This window comes from Macrosteles quadrilineatus, unplaced genomic scaffold (genome assembly GCF_028750875.1).
Source record: "Macrosteles quadrilineatus isolate MER2022 unplaced genomic scaffold, UCM_ALF_1.0 Scaffold_8__2_contigs__length_117827958, whole genome shotgun sequence".
Taxonomy (NCBI): Eukaryota; Metazoa; Arthropoda; class Insecta; order Hemiptera; family Cicadellidae; genus Macrosteles; species Macrosteles quadrilineatus.
The window spans coordinates 95,561,099-95,589,054 of NW_026542601.1; the positions used below are offsets into that span (position 1 = coordinate 95,561,099).

General features: G+C 34.0%; 1 protein-coding gene across 2 annotated transcripts; it reads left to right on the forward strand.

Moving 5' to 3' along the window:
- The first annotated feature begins 146 nt into the window (after window positions 1-146).
- On the forward strand, window positions 147-27,692 carry LOC129000755 (transcription factor Dp-1). Of its 2 annotated transcripts, none has more exons than XM_054427739.1 (11): window positions 147-514; window positions 2,781-2,890; window positions 5,347-5,416; window positions 6,693-6,808; window positions 7,524-7,639; window positions 8,353-8,518; window positions 10,609-10,821; window positions 12,560-12,708; window positions 22,319-22,401; window positions 22,527-22,610; window positions 24,226-27,692. In XM_054427739.1, the coding sequence occupies exons 1-11, from the start codon at window positions 466-468 to the stop codon at window positions 24,390-24,392; spliced, it is 1,323 nt and encodes a 440-aa protein (XP_054283714.1). In that variant the 5' UTR covers window positions 147-465; the 3' UTR covers window positions 24,393-27,692. The 2 variants fall into 2 exon arrangements, with proteins under 2 accessions (XP_054283714.1, XP_054283715.1); XM_054427740.1 differs by having other exon boundaries at window positions 10,612-10,821.
- Window positions 27,693-27,956: the final 264 nt, after the last annotated feature.

Below are 27,956 nucleotides of genomic sequence, written 5' to 3' on the forward strand. Positions count from 1 at the left end.
TTGTAAGCCAATCAAAAATCTACTAAGGTTCCATACCACATGATTCCCGTCCAGACCCTCGTTCCAGTATTTACGGAACCACGGTCCTGTACTGGACTGAAGCTTGATTCCACAAATCAGCTGTTTAATGGAAGCTGCCGCCAAACCTTGCCTACCCACAATGTTGGTTAAAATTGATTATCAAAATTTAGTGAATTAAATTTTTGCGTTAACTCGCTCATATAATTCTAGTGAATTTTGAAAAGTTTAACAGTGAACTCTAGCTTGAAATAATCTCCTTCCTTACGTTACTAATATACTAAATAAATTCATAAATTACAAGAATTAGAGTGTTTTCGTCGCCATTTTGACTGTGTCCTGGAGTTGGACTGCACTGTTACAGCTCCTTTTAATTTAAATTTTATTGAAGTTTATATGTGATATTTCAATGAATAAATTTGAAAGCAGTTAAAATAGCATTCCATCATGGCTCAGCGAAGTAATACAATTGATTTGATTATACAAGATGCAAATGGTAAGTGTTTAAAATATGGCCTTAATGTTGAAGGGGTAGGTGTTCCAAGATGGGGCTTATCGTAATCCAGTAGTGGGGGGAAAGTACTTTCAATTCGGTTTTGGCGGGATTAATAGTAAATAATGCCCAACAGATTTCCCTATCGCCTTTTTTAACGTTATCGATCGGCGTAAATTAATTTAACCAATTAAGTAAAGAGCAGTCACAAGATGAACTTTGTAAATTTGGGATTATGCTTCAGTAAATTTATAAGTTAACTAAATGATAAGCCCCATCTATTTAACATAACCTAAAATAATGAATAGGGTAAAACTATTCCCATAGCTATCCTAGCCTACCTAAAAAATATCCTAAACCAGGCTAGGATTATTTATGCAATGATTTCCAATTATTAAAATTAAATTTTGTGACATTCCCAGTTTCAAGAACAATATGGTAATAGGATTGACGCACTTAGCGAAATTTACCTTTAGGTTGCATTTCCCGGACCTTGACGTTAGCCTATTGAATTTTCAGCTCGATACATCTCACCACTAAGTTATGTGTGGCATCCTCATGAGCACAGTCTAATACTTAGGCCTAGGCCTATCTGTTGTCAAAAACAACCGAATGAAAATAGGCCTATCGATCAATATTTTTTATTCGATTACCTATTTAATTTGATACAGGCTAGGCCTATTGTTTGACCTAACTAACTAAACAACTTAGGCCCATTGAATGAAATAATCGATAGCCTATATAAAATAATCTATTTAAGTATCGATCGATATTTTCATTCGGTTGTTTTTGACAACAGATATGAAAGTCTCCCCTAAGGTATTAAATTACACTAGGCTACCACCAAGCTACACCATTTGTACACTTGGTTGGCGGACAGGGTACCTAAGTATACACACCACGGAACGTATAGGCCCTGTGTACACCATCCGCCGAACGAGTGTAGATAATGTAGTGTAATGTAAATAAACATAGACTAATCCTGAATCGGTCCAAAGGTTGTGGCGTTTACATGACTCTACATCCTTCGGCTAATCTGAGAATGTTTTCAAAAGATCGGCATTCATCGGAACTCAATATTGCGTCTATTTAAAGTTTATTTGTGACACGAATGAATGCTACAGGACTATGCAGCTTAGGCTGCATTTACATTGGAGGCACGCTTGGGCAAGTAAAATGGTGATGCAAGCGTACCGTGCCGATGTTGTGGTTATACTAGAACACAGCAACCAAAAACAAGTAGTCGCCACCACTATTCACAGTAGGCCTACATCACAGATTAGTCAAAATGAAGATGCAATAAATCTTAGGCTACTAAGGTTTTTATTCGTTTACACCAAAACATATTTATTTGTAAAATCAATAAAATAAAAGAGGTAACATGCTTAACAATATGATGCTGCAAGTAAAGATTATGAAATAGGCAAGCAGCTCACTGATATTTCTAACAATACTGGTTCTTCTAATAGGCTATATGATTGAAAAGAAATATTTCACTCCATTGACAAGATGTGTGTTCCAATAGAAAAATGCTGTGTTGCTTCAAATGGATATTTTTTTAACCGAATCGTTGCTTTGAATTGTAAATCTTTTTCTGCTTCGCACACCCCTACATTTGATTAACTAAATGATAAACGCACCTAGCCCACCGATGCTACCTAAATGGCATCCATACTTAGGCCAAAAAAACAACCCACATAATAGTCACATAATACAGCTTCCAATTTAGGTCGGTGGAAAGGGCATAATGGCCCATGTGCTATTATGGGTCAGTGTGATACGGGATTTTCTTGACACGTGATTTGTTCTGATCGTCAGTGATTTCGCTGCGTGACGACATGTGTTGACGAAGGTACCTTGACCGCGCAACGGAAAAAGGTGGAGTAACATGGAGAATGGACTGAGTTTTTGGTCAGGACTTTAAATGATATCGTAATAAAAAGTCGGGAATTCCATTTGAGAAATCTGGTAGGCACCCTAGAAAGCAAGAAACCAGTTTTCATGTTACCTATCAAAGAGGCCCTTTCATAGGCCAAAGTGCAGTCCAAGCTGTCGTCATTAGGTGTGCATTATAACCACTCAGCAATCATGTTATATTATAAAAGCCCAATGATGAGTTCTAAAGTACTTAACTTAGTGTACGGATTTGATGTTTATATTACAGTATATCTCATTTCTTCTGTGTTAATTTTAGAGGGCAGTTATTTTTAACCTTGTTCATCAGATTTAGTTTGTTTGAGCTAAGTTTGAAATCTCTATCAATTTCCAGGTCAACCACAAATTATTAAAGTTCAAAACCCGAATGCCAAGCAGGTAGTTGCAACTGGGATAAGACCCTTAACTGGGCAGACTGTAAGAGTCATCAAAGCTGGAACTCAGGTAACTTAAATATATTGTCTGAAAATGTTTTTTTAAATAATTTTATTGTTCTGCTCTCTTGCTAACTTACAGGAGGATAGGATGGTCTGTAATAATAGGCCTACAGGTGAGGTATGATTGAAGATCCTTTTAAAAGAATGTTGTACATCTACATAAATGTTATTTGTTAGCAAATTTCCCATATAGGGAATAAGCTATTACCGTAGGTCTCATGGTAAGACCTAGACCCGAGACCTATTTACTTTTTTGTTTTGACTTGGTACATCAATAATAACTATAAATGTCTACTCTTTCAAGCTATTATTACTTTTTTACCTCCTTACCTAGGTACTTTAAGGGGGACAGCCCACGAGGAGTCAGAAAAAATCTCATTTTATATATCCAACTTTTAGCGGGCGCCTCACAGTATAATAAGCATTGCAAACTCAAGGAATGTTTGAACAGCTGTCATTTTTGACTCAATTGTCCGTTTGAGTTTGGGTTTGTGGCATTGTGTTTTACTAACAGAGACCTTTAATTTGATAACCAAACCTACACTGATATTTAAGAATTTCGTCAGACTCGAGGGCGTCCCCTTATATTATAAAAAAGTAGTTAGCTTAAAAGAGTCAACATTTATGGCTATACAGTAATTGATTTAGGCCAACCAAGTTTCATTCCTTATCTATATAACTATATATAGATTTATATATACAGTAGGCCTAGAGCGTCAAAAATCTGACGTCAAAATCCAAAATGTCAAAAATCCAAACCGCTCCTGATGGTTTTAAAATATTGAATTGGCACAGAGATAACAGATGTTTTATACAATTTCGCGGGCCAAACAGTCAGCAGCCGGCGGGGAAATGAGTGAACGCGCCGAGCCAGTCAATATTTTTTTCATTTCCAATTAATAAAATCTACATATTTTTCAAGAAACGATTTACAGTAATGTACCGGAAATACCTAGGTACCTACAAAAACGTTTGTATTTATTTCATTTACTGTATCCTAGAACTGTATTTTTTAATACTTTAGGCCTAGTTGTGTGTATATTAGGCATTTCTAGGTTGTGTTTGACAATCTGAACATAATCTGAACTACCTAATTGGTTTGGATTTTTGACTCTCTACTGTACTAGAGGTCGTCCAGTGGTCGAAAACTCGACCAAAAATATGTAATGTACAAACTTTTCTATTTTCAACCCTCGCTGTAAATAAAACATATTTGTTTTGATTTTCTGTTTATATTTTGTTGTTATTTCGTCACCAGCATGGCAACCCATGAGGCCCATGTTAATTTTTTTTATATTTTAAATTAATTTTTTATGCTTATTAGTAGGCCTAAGCCTATTTTAATTTATAAAGGAATTCTGCACATTTACTGGAAAATATCTTTCTAACAGTGAGTCAGTGGCTCAGTCGGTAGCGTCGCGGACTTGGGGGCCCAAGGCAGCGATGTCATGGGTTCGGATCCTGGTCACTGCCGATAACATTTTATCAGTACAGTTCACCTTTGTACTGTACCGGCTCACTCCTTGCTTTGCTGTAAACGATCCACGCACGGGCGCTTAGTCTATGTGGACGAGCAAATGCAAGGTTAAAAGAGACCGCCAAACTCTAAAAAAAAAAAAAAAAAACCTGTAGGGCCTATGCGTAGATTTTCCCTGTGATGCACACGAGCTGAGGAAAAAGGTTTTCTAGAAACATGCTTGCCTATTAATATATAGGATATGTGTTTGAAGGTGTAAGCAAATAGTCAAAGGTGTACTTAAGGCAGGATAAACATGAATGACTTTGTGGACTGGCATGATCGGACCATAGGAACGGGGTTTTTTGGGTTAAAATAGGTTTTTATAATTTTTCACCTTTAAAACACAAAATTTCCCAATTTCTCTCTAGACCGTTTTAAAGAGCTTGAAAACCCTAATAATTAAGTGTATTAAAGTGTTTTTGTACGGTTATTGGTTAGGCCTAAGGAAAATGTTAAAGAAATATAAATTTAAAATTTCCTTGTTATTCTTATGGAGAATAATGAAATAATAAAATGTATAACTAAATTTATATGTTTAAAAAGGCCAATATATAATAATTTGTTATAATTCACAAGCGCTTTTAGAAACTAGGTTTCTATCGTCAGGCTGTGTTTACACTAGTACAAAAAGTAAATATTAAACACAGCCTATTTAAACACTTAGTCTGCAGGTTTGCTGCGATGGGGGTATTTTACAGTTTTTCTCACTTGACTATGTTATACTGAACCTTTAGTAAATCAGTTTTTGAATTTACCATGGCGACTGACCATGAAAGTCATCATACCATTAAATTGATATAGGCCTACTATTCATATGGTACATTAGAGTCAAGATACAAAATATTAAGTAAACCGAACCTTATTAATGTAAAAAGATGTACAGTTAGCTTAATATTCTTGAAATTTAGTTTGTTTATTTATAATTATTCACGTTTCATTTTCAGGTTGTAACACCAAGTGGAAATACGATGGTAATACAACAACCTATGATGAGAATAGCAAAACCTGGACAAAGTAAGTAACCAGTGTATCTTTATTTATTTTAAGTTACAGCGTTTATGGGAGTTCATTTGATTTTTAAGGCTAAGAGGAAGAAAAGTTATGTGTAGAGATTCTTTACACTGTTTATGTACAGTGTATTAATTATGTACAGGCCTATACAATATTAGGCTACAGTACAACATTCCACAAGAGTCTGCAGTTGAGGGAGGAGCCTATTTACCACGTGACTTCAAAGTAGCCAATGAGGACCGTGCGGCGTGCCAAATCTAAAAATACCAGCTGATTTGAAAATATTGTTTAGTATATTTTAATTAGTGTTGCAAATTAGTGAACGGGTGATGTTGCAACGTCGCGCTAGTCCAGTCTTGCTATTGGCTGCCGCCATCTGCAGACTCTTGTGGCCCCTAGTGTAGTTTTTTTACCCCTTACAAATTGGTCCTTATTTTTAGTTTCTTAATCTGCCAGCTGGTCTTTTGCACAGCAGCTAGATTAAATTTCACATCTGTTAGCCTTGCCACTAAAAAGTGCTGTCCGACATAGAATCACTATAATATTCCAGCTGCACTTGACAAAAATCATGTGTTTTATGATTTTACCCAGAACAGTATTTTAGAGTTTGTGGCTGATAATGAAATTGCTAATCTACGATATCCCTCTTTTTTATCATCTCAGTTATTATAACTTGTAGGCTATATATTATATTTCATCCTTTGAACTATTTTCGTAGAAGCTCCAAGTATGTTTATAATAGCCTATTTTATGTTGTTCAAAGGTTTATTACGGACATTTTCCATCACGAATGTAAAAAACAAAACACAACGTTTCGGGATCTGGAAAAATCCTGAAACGTTGTGTATTGTTTTTTACATTCGTGATGGAAAATGTCCGTAATAAACCTTTGAACAACATTAACTCACCATCACCAACAATGAACTTCAAACAAAGGAGCCTATTTTATGCTTATAAAAGTGAGGTTTTTTCATTTGTTATGACACAATCCATCCCTATTTTTTGTAAAAGATTAAGAAGAAAGGTACTGTAATAAGAATGTATGTTTTAATGTTTGCATTGTAGTGATACATAGTGAGTAACTTGTAATCTAAAATAATGCCAAGCTGATATTTTTTAAAAGGTGCCAGTCAGTTCCTTCTTAACATTTTTTATGTCAATAACTCAGCAAGTACTGCAGACCAACCGAGCGCAAAAGGTTAAACTTAATATAAAGGCTAAATCACCGATTTGACATTTGCCATGTTAAAAGCCTTTCAAACACATTTATGTTTTTCAGGGCAACTAGTAATTCAGACGAGTTCTCCTGTTGTGAAAGCTCAGCCACAACCTCAAAACAGTCCCACTATTATAACAAAGCCTCAGACAGCTGTGCCGGTCACGCCGCAGCAAGTGGTAAAGTTATAACTCAACTATTATTTTGAATATCAAAATACATTCAAGGTTTGGTTTGCACAGTATACAAATTTCTAAGAGTTAAGTTTAAGAGTGATTAGACAGTGCATATCTCACAATGTTTTATTTTGCTAGGATATTTGTTAATAAGTTTAGTAAACAAACCTAACCCAATCTAACGTTACCAATCATTTCAAAAGGTAAATGATAAAAGGATATGTGATTTGATTGATAACTGCATCCATTGCTGATTTATTCTTGGCAAATTAAGGAAACTGCATGAAGGAGACAAAGTATTTTTCAAAAATGAGCTGTATTTTCATTATTTACACCCCATTGTTGACTTTTGAGAGAAAAATTTTTCTCATATAAAAAACATTTTTAGACAAAGTTATTTCGTTATGCAGAGTAGGCTATAACTCTTGCTTTGACTTTGTTAATACCGATAGTTGAATTTAAACTAAATATATCGCTTAGGGTTCAAAACCTTAATAAATTATTAGTTAATAGTTACATGGGTTCATTTCACATAATGTTTGTTTTTTATTATCTACTTTTTTCTTTTAAAAGATTTCAAATAGTGTCCTGTAATATTAAAACCAGATTTCCTGACTAAATCAAGGAGTGTACTCAGAGAGTAATATATCATAAGCTTAAAATTATTATTTATTGTGAAGTTGTGCATTTAGCTTAATGATTTTGTTGTTCTATGCAGCAAATGATACAGAATACCAATAGTCAAAAAACACCGAACTACATAGGACCAGTAATCTTGGATCGAAGTTTCAACCGTAAACGTCAGGAAATCGAGACTGACTACGTTCCAGAGTAGTAAGTTGAATAAATAGGTCTTGTTTAAATTCATAAATTTTTGTAATAATTTCTATGTCATACTTATTGTCATGAAAATTAACAAAGAATGGTTAACGATGTAACTTTTTCATTTGCAAAAAATTATGTTGGGTTTATACAATCTGCACTAGTACAGATTTAACGTTCCTTGCCAGTCTCTCTGCTAAGTGCTAATGTTGTTTCAGATACTAAAGTGGTTACCTAACAAAATAATAATTAAACCTTTGATGCCCATTGGCCAACTTTCAGTTATAACTATTTCATTACCCACTCTTGGGCTTTTAGTTGACTATCGTGTGCGGGAGACTATGAGGTCTGATAAGCGGCCGAGAGGTGTAGCGCATGACAACTCTCCAGCCAGGAGACAGTTCTGTAGATTAAGTGTCAGGTATCCTCTTGGTCAGGTCTGGTGCACTACTTGTGAAGAGTTCAACTGTCGTGGTAGAGGCTCACCTAAAAAACAAATTATGTACGAGTACCATGGTTGATGGGAGTTGGGCCTCAACTCAGACATTTTGCCTCTTTTGGTTTTTCCTTACTGTGTCTGTGCATCAGAAATGTGTTTTATAACAATTAGGATTTTTGAGTTCGTAAGATAAATAATTAAAGGATAATTTTAAAGGACATCGTAAAGGTACTTTCCTTGTTTACACAAATATTATTACATTTTATCACTTACTCCATTATTCCAGTGGAAAGCGACGGAAGTCAGAAAAAGGTGGTAAAGGCCTTCGGCATTTCTCAATGAAAGTTTGTGAGAAAGTGCGAAAGAAAGGAACAACTTCGTATAACGAAGTAGCTGACGAGTTGGTGGCAGAATTTACAAACCCTGCTCTCAATACGGCAGCAAGTGATCAGGTTTGAGCTCATTCTCTGTCTAAATAATGTGTTTAGTATAAAATCATTTGTGAAATACTACAAACTTTTAATAATAGTTAAATTGGCTATCATTCTGATTCTTTAATTTATATGGAAGAAAACAAGTCAATGTACATAAAAAAAGGACATAGTCTGTCTTACCTTTTCATGGGCTAGGAATTAATTCATATGTTCTGCCTAGAGGAGAACTCTGCTAGGCTGCTTTTAATATATTTTATCTGGATTTTATTTAAATTTTCTAGGAAGTTTATAAGGATGTTTGCCTATGTAAGAAAGGTTTTCTTCACGAATCTAGGGTACTATGTTTTCTTCAGGAGCCTGGGATATTGCTAAATAATTTGAAACCTAGTATCAGTCTAATCAAAGTTTTTGCTGCTAAATTCATCTAAAATTTTCTGGACCATTATTAGTGTTTTCGAATTAGTAAGAATCGTAATTTTTTATTTTTTATTTTTTTATTTGTTTGCTCAATGCCCTGTGACAAATTTATTATTGTTACAAAATATAGCCTATATTATTTTGTTTTCTGGACTGAAGCTTAAAATTTGTATATAATTTTATGTTTTGTTTTTGTATACACTGAATCTTCTGAAGATTTTGAATACATTTTTAGCCAATTTCCCAATAAGAAAGTAACTATTACGTACCGGTACCATCGGTAGTAAAATAATACCTAGACCTGAGACCGATACACTTTTTCATTTAAATGCACCAAGAGACCAAAAACACTGTTCTTATGTAGGCCTATGTGTCCGTAAACGTGATAACTCTAGTAGTTTTGGTCTGATATTAATGAAATCAGGCTTGAATGTGTGGTGAGATAAAGAGAGATGTGAGATGAGTTTGCAAACCAGCAAGATAGGATCATTGAAATAATGTGTATTAGGGAATTGATTTTTTTCAAACATCTTTTTTTATTTTTAGCTTTAAACATATAGATTAATAAAAAAATTAAAAGGCAATAATTAAAGGTTACGGAGTAACTTCCTAAACACTCTACATCTAAGACTTATATTTTATTCTTATGGAGAAAAAGAATACTGTGGTAGTTTGCTTGTTCACATTTTAATCAAGTTTGGAAAATTAATTAATTTCATTATATACTTTTAACATTTGGTTAAAAAACACTTTTTCCCTCTCCCCTATCAGCAAACCTAAGTACTTGTTAAATCTAATGTTATTTATATGAGGAATAGCATAAACATTATTTGTTTGTGAAAATATTTTATAGTAAAAATCTAATGCTTTCCAATTCCAAGATAATGGTCCAAAAAGAGTACAAAATACTTCTTTAAGACTAGGGATGGACGAGATTGGATTTTTAGTTTGAGATGAGACATGATTTTTTATTTCGAGACGAGATAGAGACGAGATTTCCCTTCTCATACATAACGGAAAATGCACGTTCCACATTTTAACCTGATTTTTTTAACATTGTTAAATACCTACTGATTTATGACAGACTGTTTAAATACAAAAATAATAATAATAGACAAAGACAAAAGTATTTAAAATCTTTTATTAAAAAATATTAATAAAAACATCAGTATAAAAAAATATATTAATAAGGCCTAACTTATGAAAAATAACTCTTGGGCATAGGAAACAAGGAAATATCAGTTAGTATATAGTTCAACTTTGAAAAATATCAAATTTATAAGACTAAAACAACAGTAATGGAGTGACTTATTTTGGCTATGTTTACAGTGGTAAAACATGTCTCACACAGCTTACACAAAACTTCTCATCATTTGCTATGTAAAAAAAATATATATATATAAAACAACTAAACAATATTTCCATGTAAAGAATTAATAATTAAATAAAAACGCCTTCGCAACTATTTTTTAATTTTTAAAACTAAAATTTGTTTTTTATCTTGTCTCAAAAGATTCTCGACCAAAATAGAATATTGTCTCGTAGAACAAGATTTAAAATTTCCTGAAATTTCGAGACCCGACCATCCCTATTTCAGACCAGCAGCTGTGTCTCAATAAATGAATCTCAATTCCTAGCCATAATACTGTACTGCTCCCATTTTTTTTCATTAATCACTGATCAATCCGCAGCAGTATGACCAAAAGAACATCAGACGTCGGGTGTATGACGCTCTCAACGTGCTGATGGCAATGAACATCATATCAAAGGAAAAGAAGCTTATTAAGTGGCTTGGCCTCCCCACTAACTCCATACAGGAATGCCTGGACCTGGTGAATGAGAAGAAGCAACTGGTGGATAGGATTAAGGCTAAAACACAACAACTGCACGAACTCATTTTGCAGGTACACCAAAATAAACTGTGATGCGGTGATGTGTTATTATTCAATAACATATGAATAATTTGTTCTTGACAATAATTGATAATATTTAAATATGGTCAAATGATGGTTGTGCAAATATGTTTGAAACGTATCTAACGGCTTGGATGATTGATCACAATGTTAAACTTCCAGTCTTGTCTTAAAAGCAATGATTCACTAGTTTGCTATTGAATGTTTTCAATAGAATTATTATCTTAAAACTCAAAGAATAATATTTAAGAACATTAAAACAATCATACGAATATCACTTGAGTTATAAAAACGATTTGGTCCTAGCTCATGTTTCAGTATTGTCTAGTTTATCAAAACATTGAAGCTAAACAAGCTGTTGCTCATCATACAAAGACATTAAAGAAGTGTCGATAATCGATTCCGATACCGATACCTGTCATGCCCGCGCGATCGAAAAATTACTGCTTGTTCAAGTTCATGAGTTTTGCTCGATCGCGGAAGACGATGATGATGTCTACACGGCCGCGGATGATGTCATGAATTTGTTGCGATCGCGGAAGACGGTGGTGATGTCTACACGGCCACGGATGATGTTCATGATTTTGCCGCGATCGCGGATGACAACGATGACGTTTCCGTGACTGCGGGAGTCAATAATGATGTCTAAACGGCTACGGGTGATGTTAAATGATTTTGCCGCGAACACAAAATGACGTTTCGGTGACCGCGGGAGTAGATGATGATGATCACATGGCCACGGGAGATGTTCAAGATTATTCTACAACTGCGAAAGACAGTGATACTATTTTTGATTTTGCAGTGATCCCAGAAGATGAAGAAGATATCTCCACGACCGCTGGCGATGATCACGATATTATGTCGAGTTTGGCTTGACTGAATATGTCCTTCCTCTATAATATAATTTTCTTTTTGATTTTTGTTGTTAGATCTTCATTTATCTTTAATATGGTACTTTTTAATGTGTTTAGAAGGGTTTAAACATTGGCTAGTTGGAATGTATCATTGCTGCATACCGTTTTTCTTTACTTGAAAAACACCCCATTACCTCAAAAATACTTAAAGACGTAAAGACAGGGTTGGTGTTGTATTACCAATCCATTCAGAAAGTTTGGTAAAACAAACAAAAATTATTTTGCTATCAAGAGTTGATTTTGACGATTTTTCAGGAATTGGTATCTAGAATCGAAAAATTTTAGTATCGACATGTCATTAAAAGAAATTATTATTTGATCATTGAGATTGAGTTTGGATACTTCTAATTTTGTTCAGAATATTTTTACCACAACATAAATTACATTTAAATTTTCTAATTTAGACAAAAAAACCATCTTGTGTTTGAAGAAACTAGCCTATTAATTTCTTCCTTATCTTCACCCTGTTGCAAAGCACAGGTAATGATCGAAGATATTTTATAATTTTTTCTTAAGAATAAAAGTTACAAATTATAAAATATTCTCTCTTACTATTCTGCTACATGGATCTAATTGACTTCCACTCAAATCATTTCCCTTTTAATAGGAAGATGTTTATGGCAGACCTTTCCCACCAACAACACAATGCCTAATTGAATAAAAAATAGCGATTCAGGTGGGATTTAAAGCCTAAATCTACGTTGCTATCGAAGCTAGCCAAAAGTAAAAGTTTTCTGGAAGCAACACATTTGATTGATTGTTCACCAATCAAACCTAATGTTTCACCACATCATGAAAGACATTTCTTTTTGCAGCAAGTCTCCTTCAAGCTTCTGGTGGAGAGAAACAAAATGAATGAGGCAAAGACGGGAATACCACCACCCAACACCTCAATTGAACTCCCCTTTGTCGTCGTCAACACGAACAAGAAAACAGTCATTGACTGCAGGATTTCTAATGATAAGTGAGTGTTTGGTAGACTAAATAGAAAACCTATCAACTTGACACTTGAAAAGAGACTTGACTACTTCATCTTTGACCATCGTAGTTGCATTAAGTTTATACTACAGATACAAAAAGTAGAGTTATTAATTTTGTCTGGTGGATTTATTTTATGAAGAGTCGATCTATCTAGTTAAGAGATTATCTGTAAATTTCTCTTCTCATTAGGGGTCTGCGGTGCACGGAAAAAGTCGGTGGTACAAATTCGGTTCTCGGTACAGCCTATTATAATAATTAATTACTTTCAGTTTACTATCTTAGTCAATGGCAGTTGGTTCCAAGCACATAAAAGTCTTATCAGATGTTTGTTTACAGTCTTCATAGTTTATTACTAAGGGTGAAGATGCAATAAAAAACCCATTAGCAGTCCCAAATCCATTAACATTTTATCACGAAAATAATTGTTGTATTCAAGTACTTCCAAGAACTGTTGAGTTTTATCACTTTTATTTCTTTACGACTTTCCCCAATTCTGTTTTATCATAAAAATAATAGTTTTATGATGACTGTTAAATGTTATCTCTAACTGAGTTAGTATTTTCGTGAATATTTAATTTGCCGCTGGCCATTGCCTACTGCCATAAAACTGTTTATGGCTACATATTAAACTTGTAACTAATCTACAATCTTATTTTATAAATTAAAATATGTGTTAGGCCTATAGATATTTTATCTTTCTATTGACGAAACCACAAGCATAGTTGTTGTTGTTTGCATATTTTTTTTTTGTTATGCAAGCCTACTCGGTCTCAAATTATGTCATTGCATGTTCTGTATCTTGTCTTTTATTGTTAGATGTGGCTGTTTAAGGCTTAAATGTTTTTTTAGTTTCCTGTATTTTTTATTGTGTTGAAGGTACTTTATGCAATCTAAATCTTATGAACTAGATAGTGATTTTGCTATCCTCATTGTAACCTAATCAATTTATATATAGACCCTTCTAAATAATTAGGTCTAGGCCTGGGTCTTTTGATTCTTTGGAAGAGCTTGTACCAAATTTTACATTTACCTTTTATTTTAAATCATTACATACATTATTTAATTTTGTAACTACTGTGATTAGTTCAGGAAAATTATTAATACACATTATTAAGACTGCTTTATTTTTAACACAAACTATTGAATAAAACACTTAAACCTAATAGAGCACAAAAGAATCACGACAAAAGAAATCTGTTATGGAGAGGGGAAAACTTGCCCAGAACGTGAACCCTAGAAATGAAATACCCATTTTGTATACTTTTTTTTTATAAATTAATTCAACAATAAAGAATAAATCAGCTTTAAGATTTTGTCAAGAATGTAGAGAAGTTGTTTAAAGTGTTTAAAACAAATAACTAATGCTAAGTATTACCTCCAAATGAGGGCTGCATTTGTCGCACGTCCGTCTTCGTCGGGAGTCTACCAGCAAAAGCGATCGAGCAGCCTCGACGGCCACCGCGTTTGTTTAAACCCGAAATCGGGATTCCCGGCGACCCCGGCTGACTATTAGCCAGTACATAATTTTATTTTTTTTTAATAATTTTTTATATATATCAAAATATGGTACATTTTCTCCTCTCCAAAATTATTAAAACTTAAAATTATTAACATTAAACTTAATTTACACCCACATTAATTTGATTAACAATTAAAATAACAATAATTAGTTCAATTAACAACAAATTAACCAATCACACCGAAGTCTTATCTTCTTAGCCGCAGCGCAGCGTCGACTCGCAGCCCTGATGTCGCCTTGTTGCCGCGTTGTCGACTGCAGGCGCTAGGCATCAGCTTCAACCGAGGACTGGGGCTCTTCTTGGGAAAATATCCTAACCCTTTTTTTTTTATGAAATCTTACGGTTGAGATTGCACAATATGTGTGTTAAGGCAGTAAACAATTATTGAGATACTATTTATTTTTCTCGAGTTACCAGGATTCTCCATATGGTTTAGTCAGTAGTGCGGTCGTAGTAAAGTATTACTGTAAGTCAAAAGTAAAGTCATCATTCACGCTGCCTTTCGTATCACATTCACGCACTCACACATACCCAAAAAAGTCATTCATGTCAAGCTTTGTAGTCGCCACGCGTGGACTTTGTAACCAACAGAATCACCCTGGCACTCAAAAAAAAAAATCATTTTAAATCATAAAATATTTACATTACATTCAATCTCTCCTCTCCAAAATTATTAAAACTTAATCTTCTTAAAACTTATCCACATGTGCAGCATAATATCATACACATTGCGTGGTTTTACTCAAAGTTACATTATACAAACTAAATCATGAACTTGTGCAATCTAAACAAATTAATTATTCATCATTGTTTCTTCAAATTGACTATATGGGCTCTTTTTATGTCGCATGAATCTTTTGTGCTCTGTATTATTACAGATACTGGACTTAGAAAGTAAATAATCTTATAAGGACCTGAATATTTTAAATCCATTTTAGCCTGGTATTTTTCCGCTTTTTTGCTCAGGCGATGGGTTTCTAAATATACTATGTCCCCTAGATGAAATGGGTGTTTACTTTTATCAGCATTGTATCTTAACCTTTTCCTATTTCTCTTTGCAGATAATTTACAATTTGTAATAGCTCTGTTCATCATAGACTTAATTTCTAACTCTGTTAACTTAGGATTTAATAACTCATTTACATTCCACAAATTGCTCAAACCATGGTTAGATTTCCTTTTGAACATCAGTTCAAATGCAGAAAATTTTGTACTGTCATTTCTAGCTGTATTTAAACTCTGTTGCATAAAATACAAATCTCGATCCCATATATTTTGACAGTTATGATAAAATGCCCTAATTTGACTTTTTACATTTTGAATGTATCTTTCACACTTATTGGCACTAGGTCTATACGGTATTATGGTATAATGTTCTATACAATGTTTAAACATAAAGTTTTTAAACTCTACACTTACAAAATATTTAGCATTATCAGTAACTAATTGCTTACAGCTACCAAAGTTTTGAACACAACTTCCTCTAGGTTAGTTACAATCCCCTTAGTTTTAGCATCCTTTAATGGTAACAACCACACATATTTTGTCATATCATCAACAACAACCAAAATCTGATTATTTCCCAATTTAGATCGGGTAAGAGGCCCTACAAGGTCCACGTATAGCTTGTCCATCGGTGCACTGGAAATTCCAGAGATAAGCTCCCCTTCATATCTTCTCTGTGGTGGTTTAGATCATTTACATATTTCACAATTCTTAACTCTACTGCGTATTTCCTCTGGCAACTTTTCTCTATAAAAATACTCCATAACCTTGGCCACTGTTTTTGACTGACCTAAATGGCCACCAAAATTACTAACATGATAATAATTATATAGCATATCAATTAAAGATTTTGGTACATAGATTTTAGGTTTACTCTTGTCATTCTTTTTGTACATTAAAACATCTTTTTTAATGAAAAAGTTCTCCTTATACGTTTTATTCTTCACACTATTAATTATTTCCAAGCATTCAGGATCAGATTTTTGTTGACTCGAAATTCCTACGTAAGCCAAGGGAAATTCTGTAATAGCATTAGCTTCCGGGCTAACTTTACTGCTAACTGATTTGAACTTTTTACAACTTTTCCATTTAACAGGTGTTACATTAAACTCTTCCTCTAAGACATCTACAACTTGTATAGGTTTATCCTCGTTGGGAAACATACGTGACAAACAATCAGCTACCGGATTTTCCTTTGACTTTACGTGCATTACATAAAATGGCAAACTTAAAATACACTCCACCCATCTGGCTATTTTACCTAGTTTTCTGAATTGGGTAAGAACCCATGACAAGGCATGATTGTCGGTTATGAGATAAAATGGTTGCACCTCTAAATAACTGTAAAACTTTTTTATACTTGCCACAACAGACAAAGCCTCCTTCTCATATATTCCTAAACATCTTTCGCTATCAGTAAACTTTTTAGAATAGTATGCAACAGGTAGATTATCTCCAAATTCATTTTTTTGTAAAAGAGTTGAACCTAAAGCTACCTCACTCGCATCTGTCATCAAAATAAAAGGTTTCTTGAAATCAGCTATCGCTAATACAGGTGGATTGATTATCGAGTCTTTCAACTTATAAAAGTTACTGTTACATTTGTCTGTCCATTCGAATTTACAACGCTTCTTTCGTAATTCATTTAAAGGTGCTGCTAGTTCTGCATAATTCTTGATGTATTTTGAAAAGTAGCTAACCATACCTATAAAACTGCTAAGCTCCTTAACATTCTTAGGTACATTAAATTTTCTAATAGCTTCAGTGCGACTTGGGTCTATTGTTACCTTATCTCTAGAGATAATATTTCCTAAAAAGCTTATTTCTGTATGGCACAATTTTACTTTTGATGGATTAACAGTTAGACCATGAGAATTTAATCTCTTCACAACTTCCTCTAAATGTCTAAGATGGTCTTCCTTAGTCTTAGAATATATCAAAATGTCGTCTACAAAATTTATAACATAAACAAATTTAATATCCCGGAACACCTTATCTAGATATGAGCTAAGTAAGCCACTTCCTACATGTAACCCATAGGGGATCCTGTTAAATTCATATAAGGCGAAAGGAGTTGAAAAACTAGTAAGATGCTTGCTATCTTCATGTAGAGGTATTTGCATGAAGGAGTTTGCCAAATCAATCACACTAAAATAACCAGCTCCTTTCAAAAAATGATGACAATCTTGCATTTCCCCTAGCGGAAAATTTACTCTTTCTATCTTATTATATAATTTGCTGTAGTTTATAACAAGTCTCTTCTTAATACTACCAGGTTTTGACACTTAAAACGATGGTGAACTATAACTGCTAATTGAGGGTCTTATAATATTTTGCTTAAGAAGGTCATCTATAATTTCTTTCATTTCTGCACACCTGGGAGGAGATAATGGATAAGGCTTTTGATTAACAATCTCACTATCTTTTAAATTAATCTTATATTCAAAATCTAATGCCCTTCCTATCTTGTCTGTAAATACATCAGAATACCTTTGCATTATATTCAAAATTTGCGGCCTAACTTCATCTACTCCTATGTTCAAGGAATTATTAACATCACAAGAATACACTAGATTGGCATTAACTTTGTTGAGAGAAATCTTAATATTTGGTAAAAAGGCAAAGTAACACTGATTTTGACTTAAATTCATAATTAATTGGGTCTCTCTAATAAACCCACTACCTAAAATCATTTTAAAGTGTATGTTCGGTGATACATGAAACTTTACGTTCCAAGCGAAACGGTTGACCTTGACTTTAACTACGCATGTTTCAGTGACTCTTATCTCTGAGCTATTTGCCGCCCTACAAGAAATTTCCTGATTCACTACTCGCTTAGCTAACTTTCTCCTTTGTAACATTAGAAACATATTTTTACTTAATAAATTAATATTACAACCAGAATCTAACAGAGCATTTTCACATAAGTAATTATCAAATTTAACAAATAACTTTGGCAATTCCCCACTGTCATATGTACATTTTAAAATTTTATTAATATCAAAACATTCTAGTTTCTTTACAATACGATATTGTTGCCTTTTAAACTTAATACGTTCTTTTCTCGTGATCGGTGTTTCATTCATTGTCGAACTATCACAATAACGGGGAGACAGATAACGGGGAAAGTTTAATCTTGGACTGTTCTTATTATCAACTGTTCTTGTTATCGGACTGTTCTTATTTACACTCCCTACATTAAACTCTCCCCACTTTATTCGTTTTTTGTTTTCCTATAACAATTCCTAGCTATATATCCTGGTCGATTACAATTGTAACACGTTATAACTTTACTAACATTATTTACCTGGAAGCCCTTGCGATTTACCTCTTTTTTCTTATCATCTCTAACAAAATTATTGTAGTTTACATTCTGAGACATAATACACAGCTCGTCTAAATCCTTAAATGTGCGTGGGTTACTGCTGAAAACCAAATTGGCCCTATCTCTTTTATTTATTCCCATTTTTATGAACTCAACAATTTCCCTTTCACTGTAATTACATTGAAAAATCTTTGCATGAATCTTAACACTATTTACATAGTTTGGCAGAGCCTCATCATCAAATTGAGGACGATTTACAAACTTTCTAATCAAGCTATCCCTTAAACTTAATGGCATAAAACATCTCATTAATTCTGAATGTAAATCAGCGATAGCTTTGTTCCTATTTTCAATTAACTTGTTATGTAATGCTCCTGACGTTCTGTACACAAACATCTCAACTATTGCCCGATCAGACATTTCTGTTTCCTCTTTTATTTTATACATTAGTTTTAGAAATTCAATGAAATCACCACAGTGTAAGCCATCAGTTGATTTGAAATCCTTAAAATATGCTTCCAGTGGATTTGGTAATTTGCGGAAAACCTTAGTATCAGTAGGTGGAATATTTAAGTTACTTGGAGGTACATTTACAGAGTTTAAGTTACTTGGTGGTACATCTACAGAATTCAAATTCTCGCTTATGCTAACAGCCACACGTGACTCATCTCTCGTAAATACATCATCCAGCAATTCTTCTTCCTCTATATTAGATTCACTAATCCTACGAACAGCATTTTCTTTTACACTAACATCAATATTTAATTTGCTTAAGGATTCTGACATAGCCCTAATCTTATCCATTAGTTCTTTACACGTATTTCTCTGAGATTCATCTAATTTAAATTTAAGAATTATATTTAACCTATTGCGAGAATGTTCTATTTTATTTTCATTTCTACATACATCGATTGGCCTGCTTGTTTCAGTCAGATCAGCTACAGATTCTTGACACTGTCCTATTTTTAACTCTAATATTTCTAGTTCTGAATTAACACTAATTTTTCCCACTAGATATTCAGCTAAAGCGGGAATATTTTCCCTAATACATTGCCTGAGTTTCTTTCGTAAAGTGTTTACCGTTGTACTTCCTTCACAAACAATATTTCTTACTTTTAATTCGTACAGTAATTCTTCTTTTGTTAAGAGATCAACTTTAATACTAGCCATTTTTATTTCACGTAAAACAAAACAATGTTTCCAAAGAACTTTATCACAGTAGTAGCAGAGTGGCGCATAATATGTATGTACCAAATTTTACATTTACCTTTCATTTTAAATCATTACATACATTATTTAATTTTGTAACTACTGTGATTAGTTCAGGAAAATTATTAATACACATTATTAAGACTGCTTTATTTTTAACACAAACTATTGAATAAAACACTTAAACCTAATAGAGCACAAAAGAATCACGACAAAAGAAATCTGTTATGGAGAGGGGAAAACTTGCCCAGAACGTGAACCCTAGAAATGAAATACCCATTTTGTATACTTTTTTTTTATAAATTAATTCAACAATAAAGAATAAATCAGCTTTAAGATTTTGTCAAGAATGTAGAGAAGTTGTTTAAAGTGTTTAAAACAAATAACTAATGCTAAGTATTACCTCCAAATGAGGGCTGCATTTGTCGCACGTCCGTCTTCGTCGGGAGTCTACCAGCAAAAGCGATCGAGCAGCCTCGACGGCCACCGCGTTTGTTTAAACCCGAAATCGGGATTCCCGGCGACCCCGGCTGACTATTAGCATAGACAATAGAGTAAATATAGACTGTCAAAGAAAGGTTTTGCGATCTGCCGCTAGAGCGTTATCGCCGTTCGATGTCGGTTATCGGTATTCGATTCGGTGTCGACCACGACTACTCGCCAGCTGTTACCAGCACTACCACTCTTGCAAACGAAATGATTACTATATCGCTAGTGTCGTCTTCTGCAATCGCGTAAAAATCATGAACATCTTCCGCGGCTGTGTAAACATCATCATTGAATGCCGTGGTCACGAAACGTCATCGCCGTCCACGATTGCGGCGAAATTGTGAACATCTTCAGCGGCCGTGTAGACATTATCGTCTTGCGCGATCGCAGAAAAGACGTGATCATTTTTCCCGCGGTCACGAAAACGACGTCTAGCACGGTCGCGGCTTAAGGACATCTCCCGCGGTCGTGTAGACATCATCATCGTTTTGTGCCGTCATGGAAACGTGATCGTTGTCTAGTGCGATCGAGATAAAATCATGAAATTTCCCGACTTTGATATCAGAATAAAGACTAATCCCAACTGTTCAAGACCATTTTGAAATGCAATACTAATACCTGACTTTCCCGTCTTCCCCGCATACTAGACACCCTGGTTAATTAGATTTTGACCTTGCAAATATAAAACAAAACCTTCCAATAACCCACTTCCTAAAATTATTGATTAATAAAGACAAACTTTGAATCATTGTAATGAAACTACAAAAGTATAACAAATACGTTTTAAAAAATACAATAAAATATGGCATTTAAATTATTTTATCGATTAATATTAAAAAAGTTAGTAAACTCCAATTCCGGGGAATCCCTCCAAAGTTGGCAACACTACTCCAAACTACCAAGTTGTTATGGAAACGGTCGCTAGCGCTTGATGATGCAGCGGTGTGCGCCGTAACTACACATTACCCCTAGCGGTCGGCGCCGGAATATACGCTAACCGCAGCACAGCTGACAGTCTATATTTATTTCTTTTTGTCTATGCTATTAGCCAGTACATAATTTTAATTTTTTTTAATAATTTTTTATATATATCAAAATATGGTACAAGCTTTAAAATATACTAAGAAAATTGGATTGAGCCTGAGGTAAACTAATGATTGATATGATTGATATTGTGGATGTTAACTTTGTAAATGAAAAGACAATAATCTTACTCTGTGATAATCCAAATTTTAGTTTCAGAAAAAAACTTTGCAAAAGTAGTATCCATCTTATAACTAGTTTTGGAGCTGATAAAAAAAGATGCTTGATGATTTTCGTTTGCTGTGAACAGCTGGCAAAACTACATTGTCTTCGTACTGAATGCTTTTATATGTTTTTTAAAAATTTAAAAAACAACTATACATTGTGTTTGTTGGAAATAATTTACCAGTTTTGTGAAATTATCTTGCCAATAAATGTTTCAAACATGTTTAATCATAAAAACTCTTATCCTATTTTTAAACCACTTTATCATGCCTACTCAAAGTATCTCAGAGTAAAATAGGTAAAGTCTTTATCTTAACTGTGATTTTTCTTGACACAATCCTCGTAGTAGTAAAATGTTTTGTTTTAATAATGTGTGGTACAGTAATTATTGTTAGAAAACAATGAATGTAGGATACTATCCATTTTCATAGCAATGTCAATGTATTAAAGTTAAATAATAATGGTTTGAATACAGTTCTGAGAAGAAAACCGCAAAAATACAGGTAGCCGTGTACCGTACCGATTTTGTACCGAGAACCGAGGTACAATATATTGTACCGTACCGAACCGTATCGACCTTAAATTTTCTGTACCGCAGACCCCTACTTCTCATATTGTTTTATATTTAAATCTATTAAAATTAATAGGGTAGTATTAAAAAATATGATGTAATCTTTCTTATTTCAGAGTCAAATGTTTTTGTTTGAATTAAAATAGGCATATGTATATTTTCATATTAGCAACATAAATCCAATATTACATCAAGACTTGCCACTCTAACTTGCTTTATTTTTCAGGACGGAGTACCTGTTTAAGTTCAACGATAAATTTGAAATCAATGATGATTTTGAAGTTTTGAAGAAGATGGGCCTTTTGTTAGGTAAGTTCCTGAGGTTTCAAAATTTGTAACATTACCTTGTTGTCGTTTTGCATTTTTGTAAGGGTTTGATTTTCAATTTCAATTTTATTTATAGTTTCGTCCCTAACATGTTTGTATGTTTTTAGGTTTGGACAAAGGCCAGTGTACAGAAGAAGACTTGGAAAAAGCCAAATCCCTGGTCCCTAAGTCATTGGAAAGATATGTCACACGTGAGTATTGTCAATTATTTATCAGCGAGGATTGAGGAAATAGTTTTACATTAGACAGTCGTGTAAATTATACATTTTTCAGATAGTTACTAAACGTGGATACAGGAGACCAAAATTTAAATACTCTCAAAAACTAGTGTGCCAAAAATTGACCAATTGTAGCTTTATTCAAGCCGTAATGCTGAAGCACATGGGCTTTTGGGAAGACTTCCCACAGCTTTCTAGGTTGGTTTATATTTTCCCAAATTAAAGTCTCAATAACTTAAGTAGTTAGCTTTGTCTCGATTACTACACATGCCACTTCTGCTCAGGGTCGGATTTAAGATTAACGGGCTCCTAGGCACCCCTGTAAACATAAGCCTAGCAGTACTACACAAACTAATTTCACAGATAATTCCTAAAAATGCTGTGTATTCTTACCTTACAAAATCACTTTTAGGTACTGTATTAGTTGAAATTATAATACTAGCTGTTTTGTCCGCTCTTTGCACTGGTCAACGTTTAAATAGTAAAATTAATTCTTCACAAATGTAGCTTTAAAAATTGGGAACCATCATCGGATGATGGAAGTAAACATCCGATTAAATATATGCTTGTCCTTGCAACAGCAGCTCTCTGATAACTTCAACATTATTAGCAGCATCGTTTAGTTGTTTTGATTTGGATTGTAGTATATTTTTAGGCATTTTTCACTTTAACCTTTTTACCTTTGGCTCAGTTGTGCCCAGTTTAGATAGTTGGGTGGTTCAATTTTCGCTATGGATACATCATAAAAATTACAATTTTATTTACTGAGTCAGTTCTTTTAATCTGCTGACCCCTTAAAGACTATACAGATGTTATGTCAACAAAGGTGTTTTAATGATTCATACATTAATGTGGCCTCTGCTGAGATTACTACTGAACTGAAGGTGGTATACTGGTGCACCCTCATCCCTAAACACTTTGAACCAACAGCCAACCAATTTAGGCATTGCAATCCATTTGTAGACTGGACTGTATGATGTCACCTTGAGCATTTCTAGCTTGTAATGATCGGTAGAGATTTATTCGTCTCATGTATCACTGTGAGTCCATGATGGAAGTTTTTCAAAATTGTTCAAAACACAATCAACAACTCTGCCTAACGCCCTTGCTACACTCATTCAGCTTTCTGCCAGCATGAAAAAGGCATCAAACTATGTGAAAGGTTGAGATATATTGGTGGTAAGGTGTCGGGTATCAATATCGACATTGACTTTTGCCAATCGATTCTTGATATTGATACCAAGGTCCTAGTGTTCCAAGGTATTAGTGGTATCGAGAATCGACACTTCTCTAGTAAGTAACATAGTGACATTTTGTAATAAAATTTTATACCGCTGTAATCTGCATTAATTCTTGAATGTGATAGCTTATAAAATATTTGATTTGATTTGATATTTGGTGAGGTGGTTAGGATCCTTAGTTTTACACTATAACACTTTAAAAATAAAAATTAAAATGGTACAGGTCTTTTTGTAACCAACCAACCCTCTACGCCACAGCAAGATAATTTTCTTCGCCCGTGCAAAAATCAAGCCCCGCTTAACTCACAACATACATGTCACAGTTGTAACCTTTAGTGTTGTTGCAGAGTTGGCGTCTGGGCGGTGGGATTATGACATGGACGGCGCAGGGCCGAGTGGCTCTGATGTTGGCGCGGACAGGTCTCAACAGACATCTCTGTCCGATCCTCTCTCCCCCTCCCAGGACTCATCAGACGAGGACACCGACATGAGTAGCGATGTTGAGATAAACTAACCTATTTTCAGATCATCAGGGCGTCGTAACTTAATAGCCTTTCCCTTAGTGTGTCATTTTGAAAAATTACAACCTGAATATAGTGTCAGGAAAGTCAATATGCAATGAAAAACTTATAATTGCACCTTATTATTTTACCTTATTATTACGTAATTGTTTCTTTTTGTCAAAGCTTGTAAAGAATTTGGGAATTTTAACACCTGTTGTTTAGGTGCTGATATTGTTATTAGGTTCTATGTAGACTCTATAGGTTCTTTATCATTTTGACAATGTATTCCAAATACTATTTGCAAATCTTGTGTTCAACTCGGTCACCGTGAACGCTTGCCATCAAACTATGTGATTGTCAATAGATTTCTGAAAAGCCTTTACCGATCAAAGGAAGTTCAGATTAATTATTTTTTCCATTTCCATCAAGTGATTACGTTTTTAAGTTACCTCTATGGTGAAATAGCGTTTTGAGTTCCATCTTTGCACAATTATGTGGATCAACTTTTTGGATTGATTTCATGATTATTTGAGTTCTCAGTACCATGCCATATTGCCATGCACAGCAACTTTCAATGACACTATATTCTCATCAGGTCTTAATCAATGTAATCAAATTTACTCATTGAAACAAAAAAAGTAATATTACAATCCCTTTTTAGGTAATCAATAAACTAGCTAGTTTAAAAGTCTTCCTCTCAGGGCTCACATGCAGCTGCATGTTCCGCTGCCAAGAAGAGGGCACCAACGGGCCAAGCAAAGGCGGCAGTGGGGAAGCATCCATGACGCTGTCAACATTTTTAAACACTTTCACAAGAAATTTTGTTTGCATACGCGATCTCAGAAATATCTTTGTTATCTTTGGTGACCACGATTTACATGACACAACTCTGTGTGCAATTTGTGGCAGATTTTATTGGCCATTATTAGAAAGCCAAAATTTCCCGGTCCCATGCAATCTGGATGTACAAGTCACTGTTACCCAGTCATCAAAATGTAATCACAACTTTTGATTCTTTTGGTTGGCTGGACACCCTGGCGTCAGCTGCATTTGTTGGAATTTAATCACTTAAATGTGATTCAATCAACACCTAGACAAGTTTATGCAGGGGTAAATCTTTGAAAAATCATCATTAGGAAAAAAGTTTGCATGTAGCTTATTAAATTTATAGATGTACAAGAAATACAGTACTTTGATTTTTTATCTTTGTTCAATGTCACATTTTTGTATTGCATCTGTGCAATGCATAAATGTATTGATTTGATATTGTACATTTGGCAATGTATTAATTATTATTTTTGAACAAAAAAATTATACCTAAAGTGGTGGGTTGTATTTTGAGGAGTGCCAAAAATGACAGCTGCAAAATTGTAAAATTATGTATTTTCCTAAATCCATTTTTTTTGGCATTATATCTTAACACAATATTTGTAATTGTTTTTCTTCCATTAATTTTTTGTTTATAAAAGGAAATTTAATATAGGCTAGTTTGTTGTAGAACAACTTACAATGACACACAAAGGTTATGGCTGGAATCAACAATTGCTTGAGGACACCCTGAAATGAAACAACATTTTCATATTAGTTTGACCGTTGTTTTGTTGTCAGGGAAAGTATTTTGAAGTTTTAGTGTAAATAGGCCTACACAAGAGGCTAAAACTACTAAAGGTATTATATGATAATGTAGACGGATTCACCAACTTAGGTTATAAATTTCACTTCAACCCAAATTTTACCAAATCTGACTTCATTGTGTTTGTGATAACACACTGACAAAGAAAGTATCTGCCCAGTAATAAAGATCTTTGATTTGATATAATTTAAGTTGCTGGATCAAGTAATTATAAATTATTTCTTTCAGCGACAATTGATTAGCCTACAAGTTTTTTTTTAAACTATGCCTATTTATATCTGGTTTTTCCACCATCTTCTGGTCGAAAAAGATAAACTATCTTAAATCAAGTTTTATTAGTAATAAAAAAAAATATTTGTGGTAGTGAACAGGAACACGTCAGAAAATTTGTTTTCACCTTGGCAAATTTTAAAAATCTCAACAGATTCCAATGCAAAAAACTTCCAATGTTAAGAAGGAAAAATATTTTAATATCCTTAAAATAGCAAACTTTTTAGTTACAGTGTGAAACCAACATTCTGTGGTTTCCAAGGTGTTTCTTGGGAGTTCTCGGAGATCGCTGTAGGTTTATTGTATTTTTCAACAGGCATTTATCTAAAGGAAATGAAAATTCATGCTAAACTAAGAATAAAATTGTGGGATACCACAACTTTTTCAGCATTCTTTATTTTCCATTTTAGATTATGTCAATGTAAGATTGTAGTTACTGAAATAGCAAAGGTTTCTGAGCTCTCTTCCATTCTAATATTATGAGACGTTAATTAGTTGATTGAAGGAATGAAGTAAAACAAATGGGCAATGTAAATGTTAAAGATGTCTTATAATCTACTTTCTCTGTTAGTGTGTGAACCCTCTTGATAAATGTTATCGTTTATCTAGCCATAATAGATAAGTATGCATCCTTAAAAACTTTTCCAGGAATAAAAAGAAAACTTTACTTGTCTTTTGTTCCTACAGGAGTGTGACAGGAATTATTTGATAAGTAATTTTCTTACAGTTTGCTTTGTTCACATTCTATGTTTATTCAGAGGATAAAATGATTGTTAGACATGAACGATTGCAGTAATTAATAATTATCATGTTTGAGACCATGCATTGTGGTTTTCAGTATAGGTAGCATATGTTAATTACCAATCAACCTGTTTCTTTGCCTCAGGCGTTTTGTTTTTGATCGAGCCAGACTTAAAGATATGACTGCGTATTCCATTTTTGTCTAACATTGCAACATTTAAAGTACAAAAAGAATCAAGCACGATCTGAAGTCTAATGTTACTGTTTGATAAATGGCGAGGTAAAGCTAAACTTAAGAAGATTAACATTGAATACGCTTAATGTTAGTAATAGCATTGAGTATAAACCTAACCTAGAGAGCCCACCGCTATACTGTTAGTCGGTACCGCTTTTGACGACGTAGTTCGGGCCGCTGACGCTTGGGTCGTGGTAGTCAATGGTAATGCAGTACGCCGCTGAGCTCAGTCTGCGTTGAGACACGCTGCGTTAAGGTAGCCTGCACCGCGCTCGCGCGTCAGTCTCCCCCCCCTACTCATCGTCACTTCCCACAGCAACCGGCTTCTCCCTCACCGGTCGAGCTGTCTCTACAAAGCGAATGCAATGAACACGAACGGCAACAACTGCCTCTAACACATATAACATAATTTTATCCATACATTACGCAATTAAAAAGTTATTTGTCAATATTGTAATGCTACAATTAATTGTAGGCTATACAGGAATTCCAATTTTATTTATTTTTTCTGTATATGATTTACTTACTTGAAGGTCTATCATGATTTTAAACTCACATCAAATTACAAAGGTTTGTAAAAAAATTTTGCCTTTCTTTTTACGTACAATTCTGATTAACTTTACAGCAAACCATTTTTATCGTTTAACCGATAGTTTATTATATTGATATTACAACTAAGTTTGTTTTATTTCTGTT

What these genes read in the sequence shown, in the direction of transcription:
- LOC129000755 (XM_054427739.1), top strand. Translation starts at nt 466, where the DNA reads ATGGCTCAGCGAAGTAATACAATTGATTTGATTATACAAGATGCAAAT. An exon ending in CGGTCACGCCGCAGCAAGTG is followed by an intron (nt 6,809 to 7,523) that starts GTAAAGTTATAA and finishes TGTTCTATGCAG; the next exon opens with CAAATGATACAGAATACCAA. An exon ending in ATTGGAAAGATATGTCACAC is followed by an intron (nt 22,611 to 24,225) that starts GTGAGTATTGTC and finishes GTGTTGTTGCAG; the next exon opens with AGTTGGCGTCTGGGCGGTGG.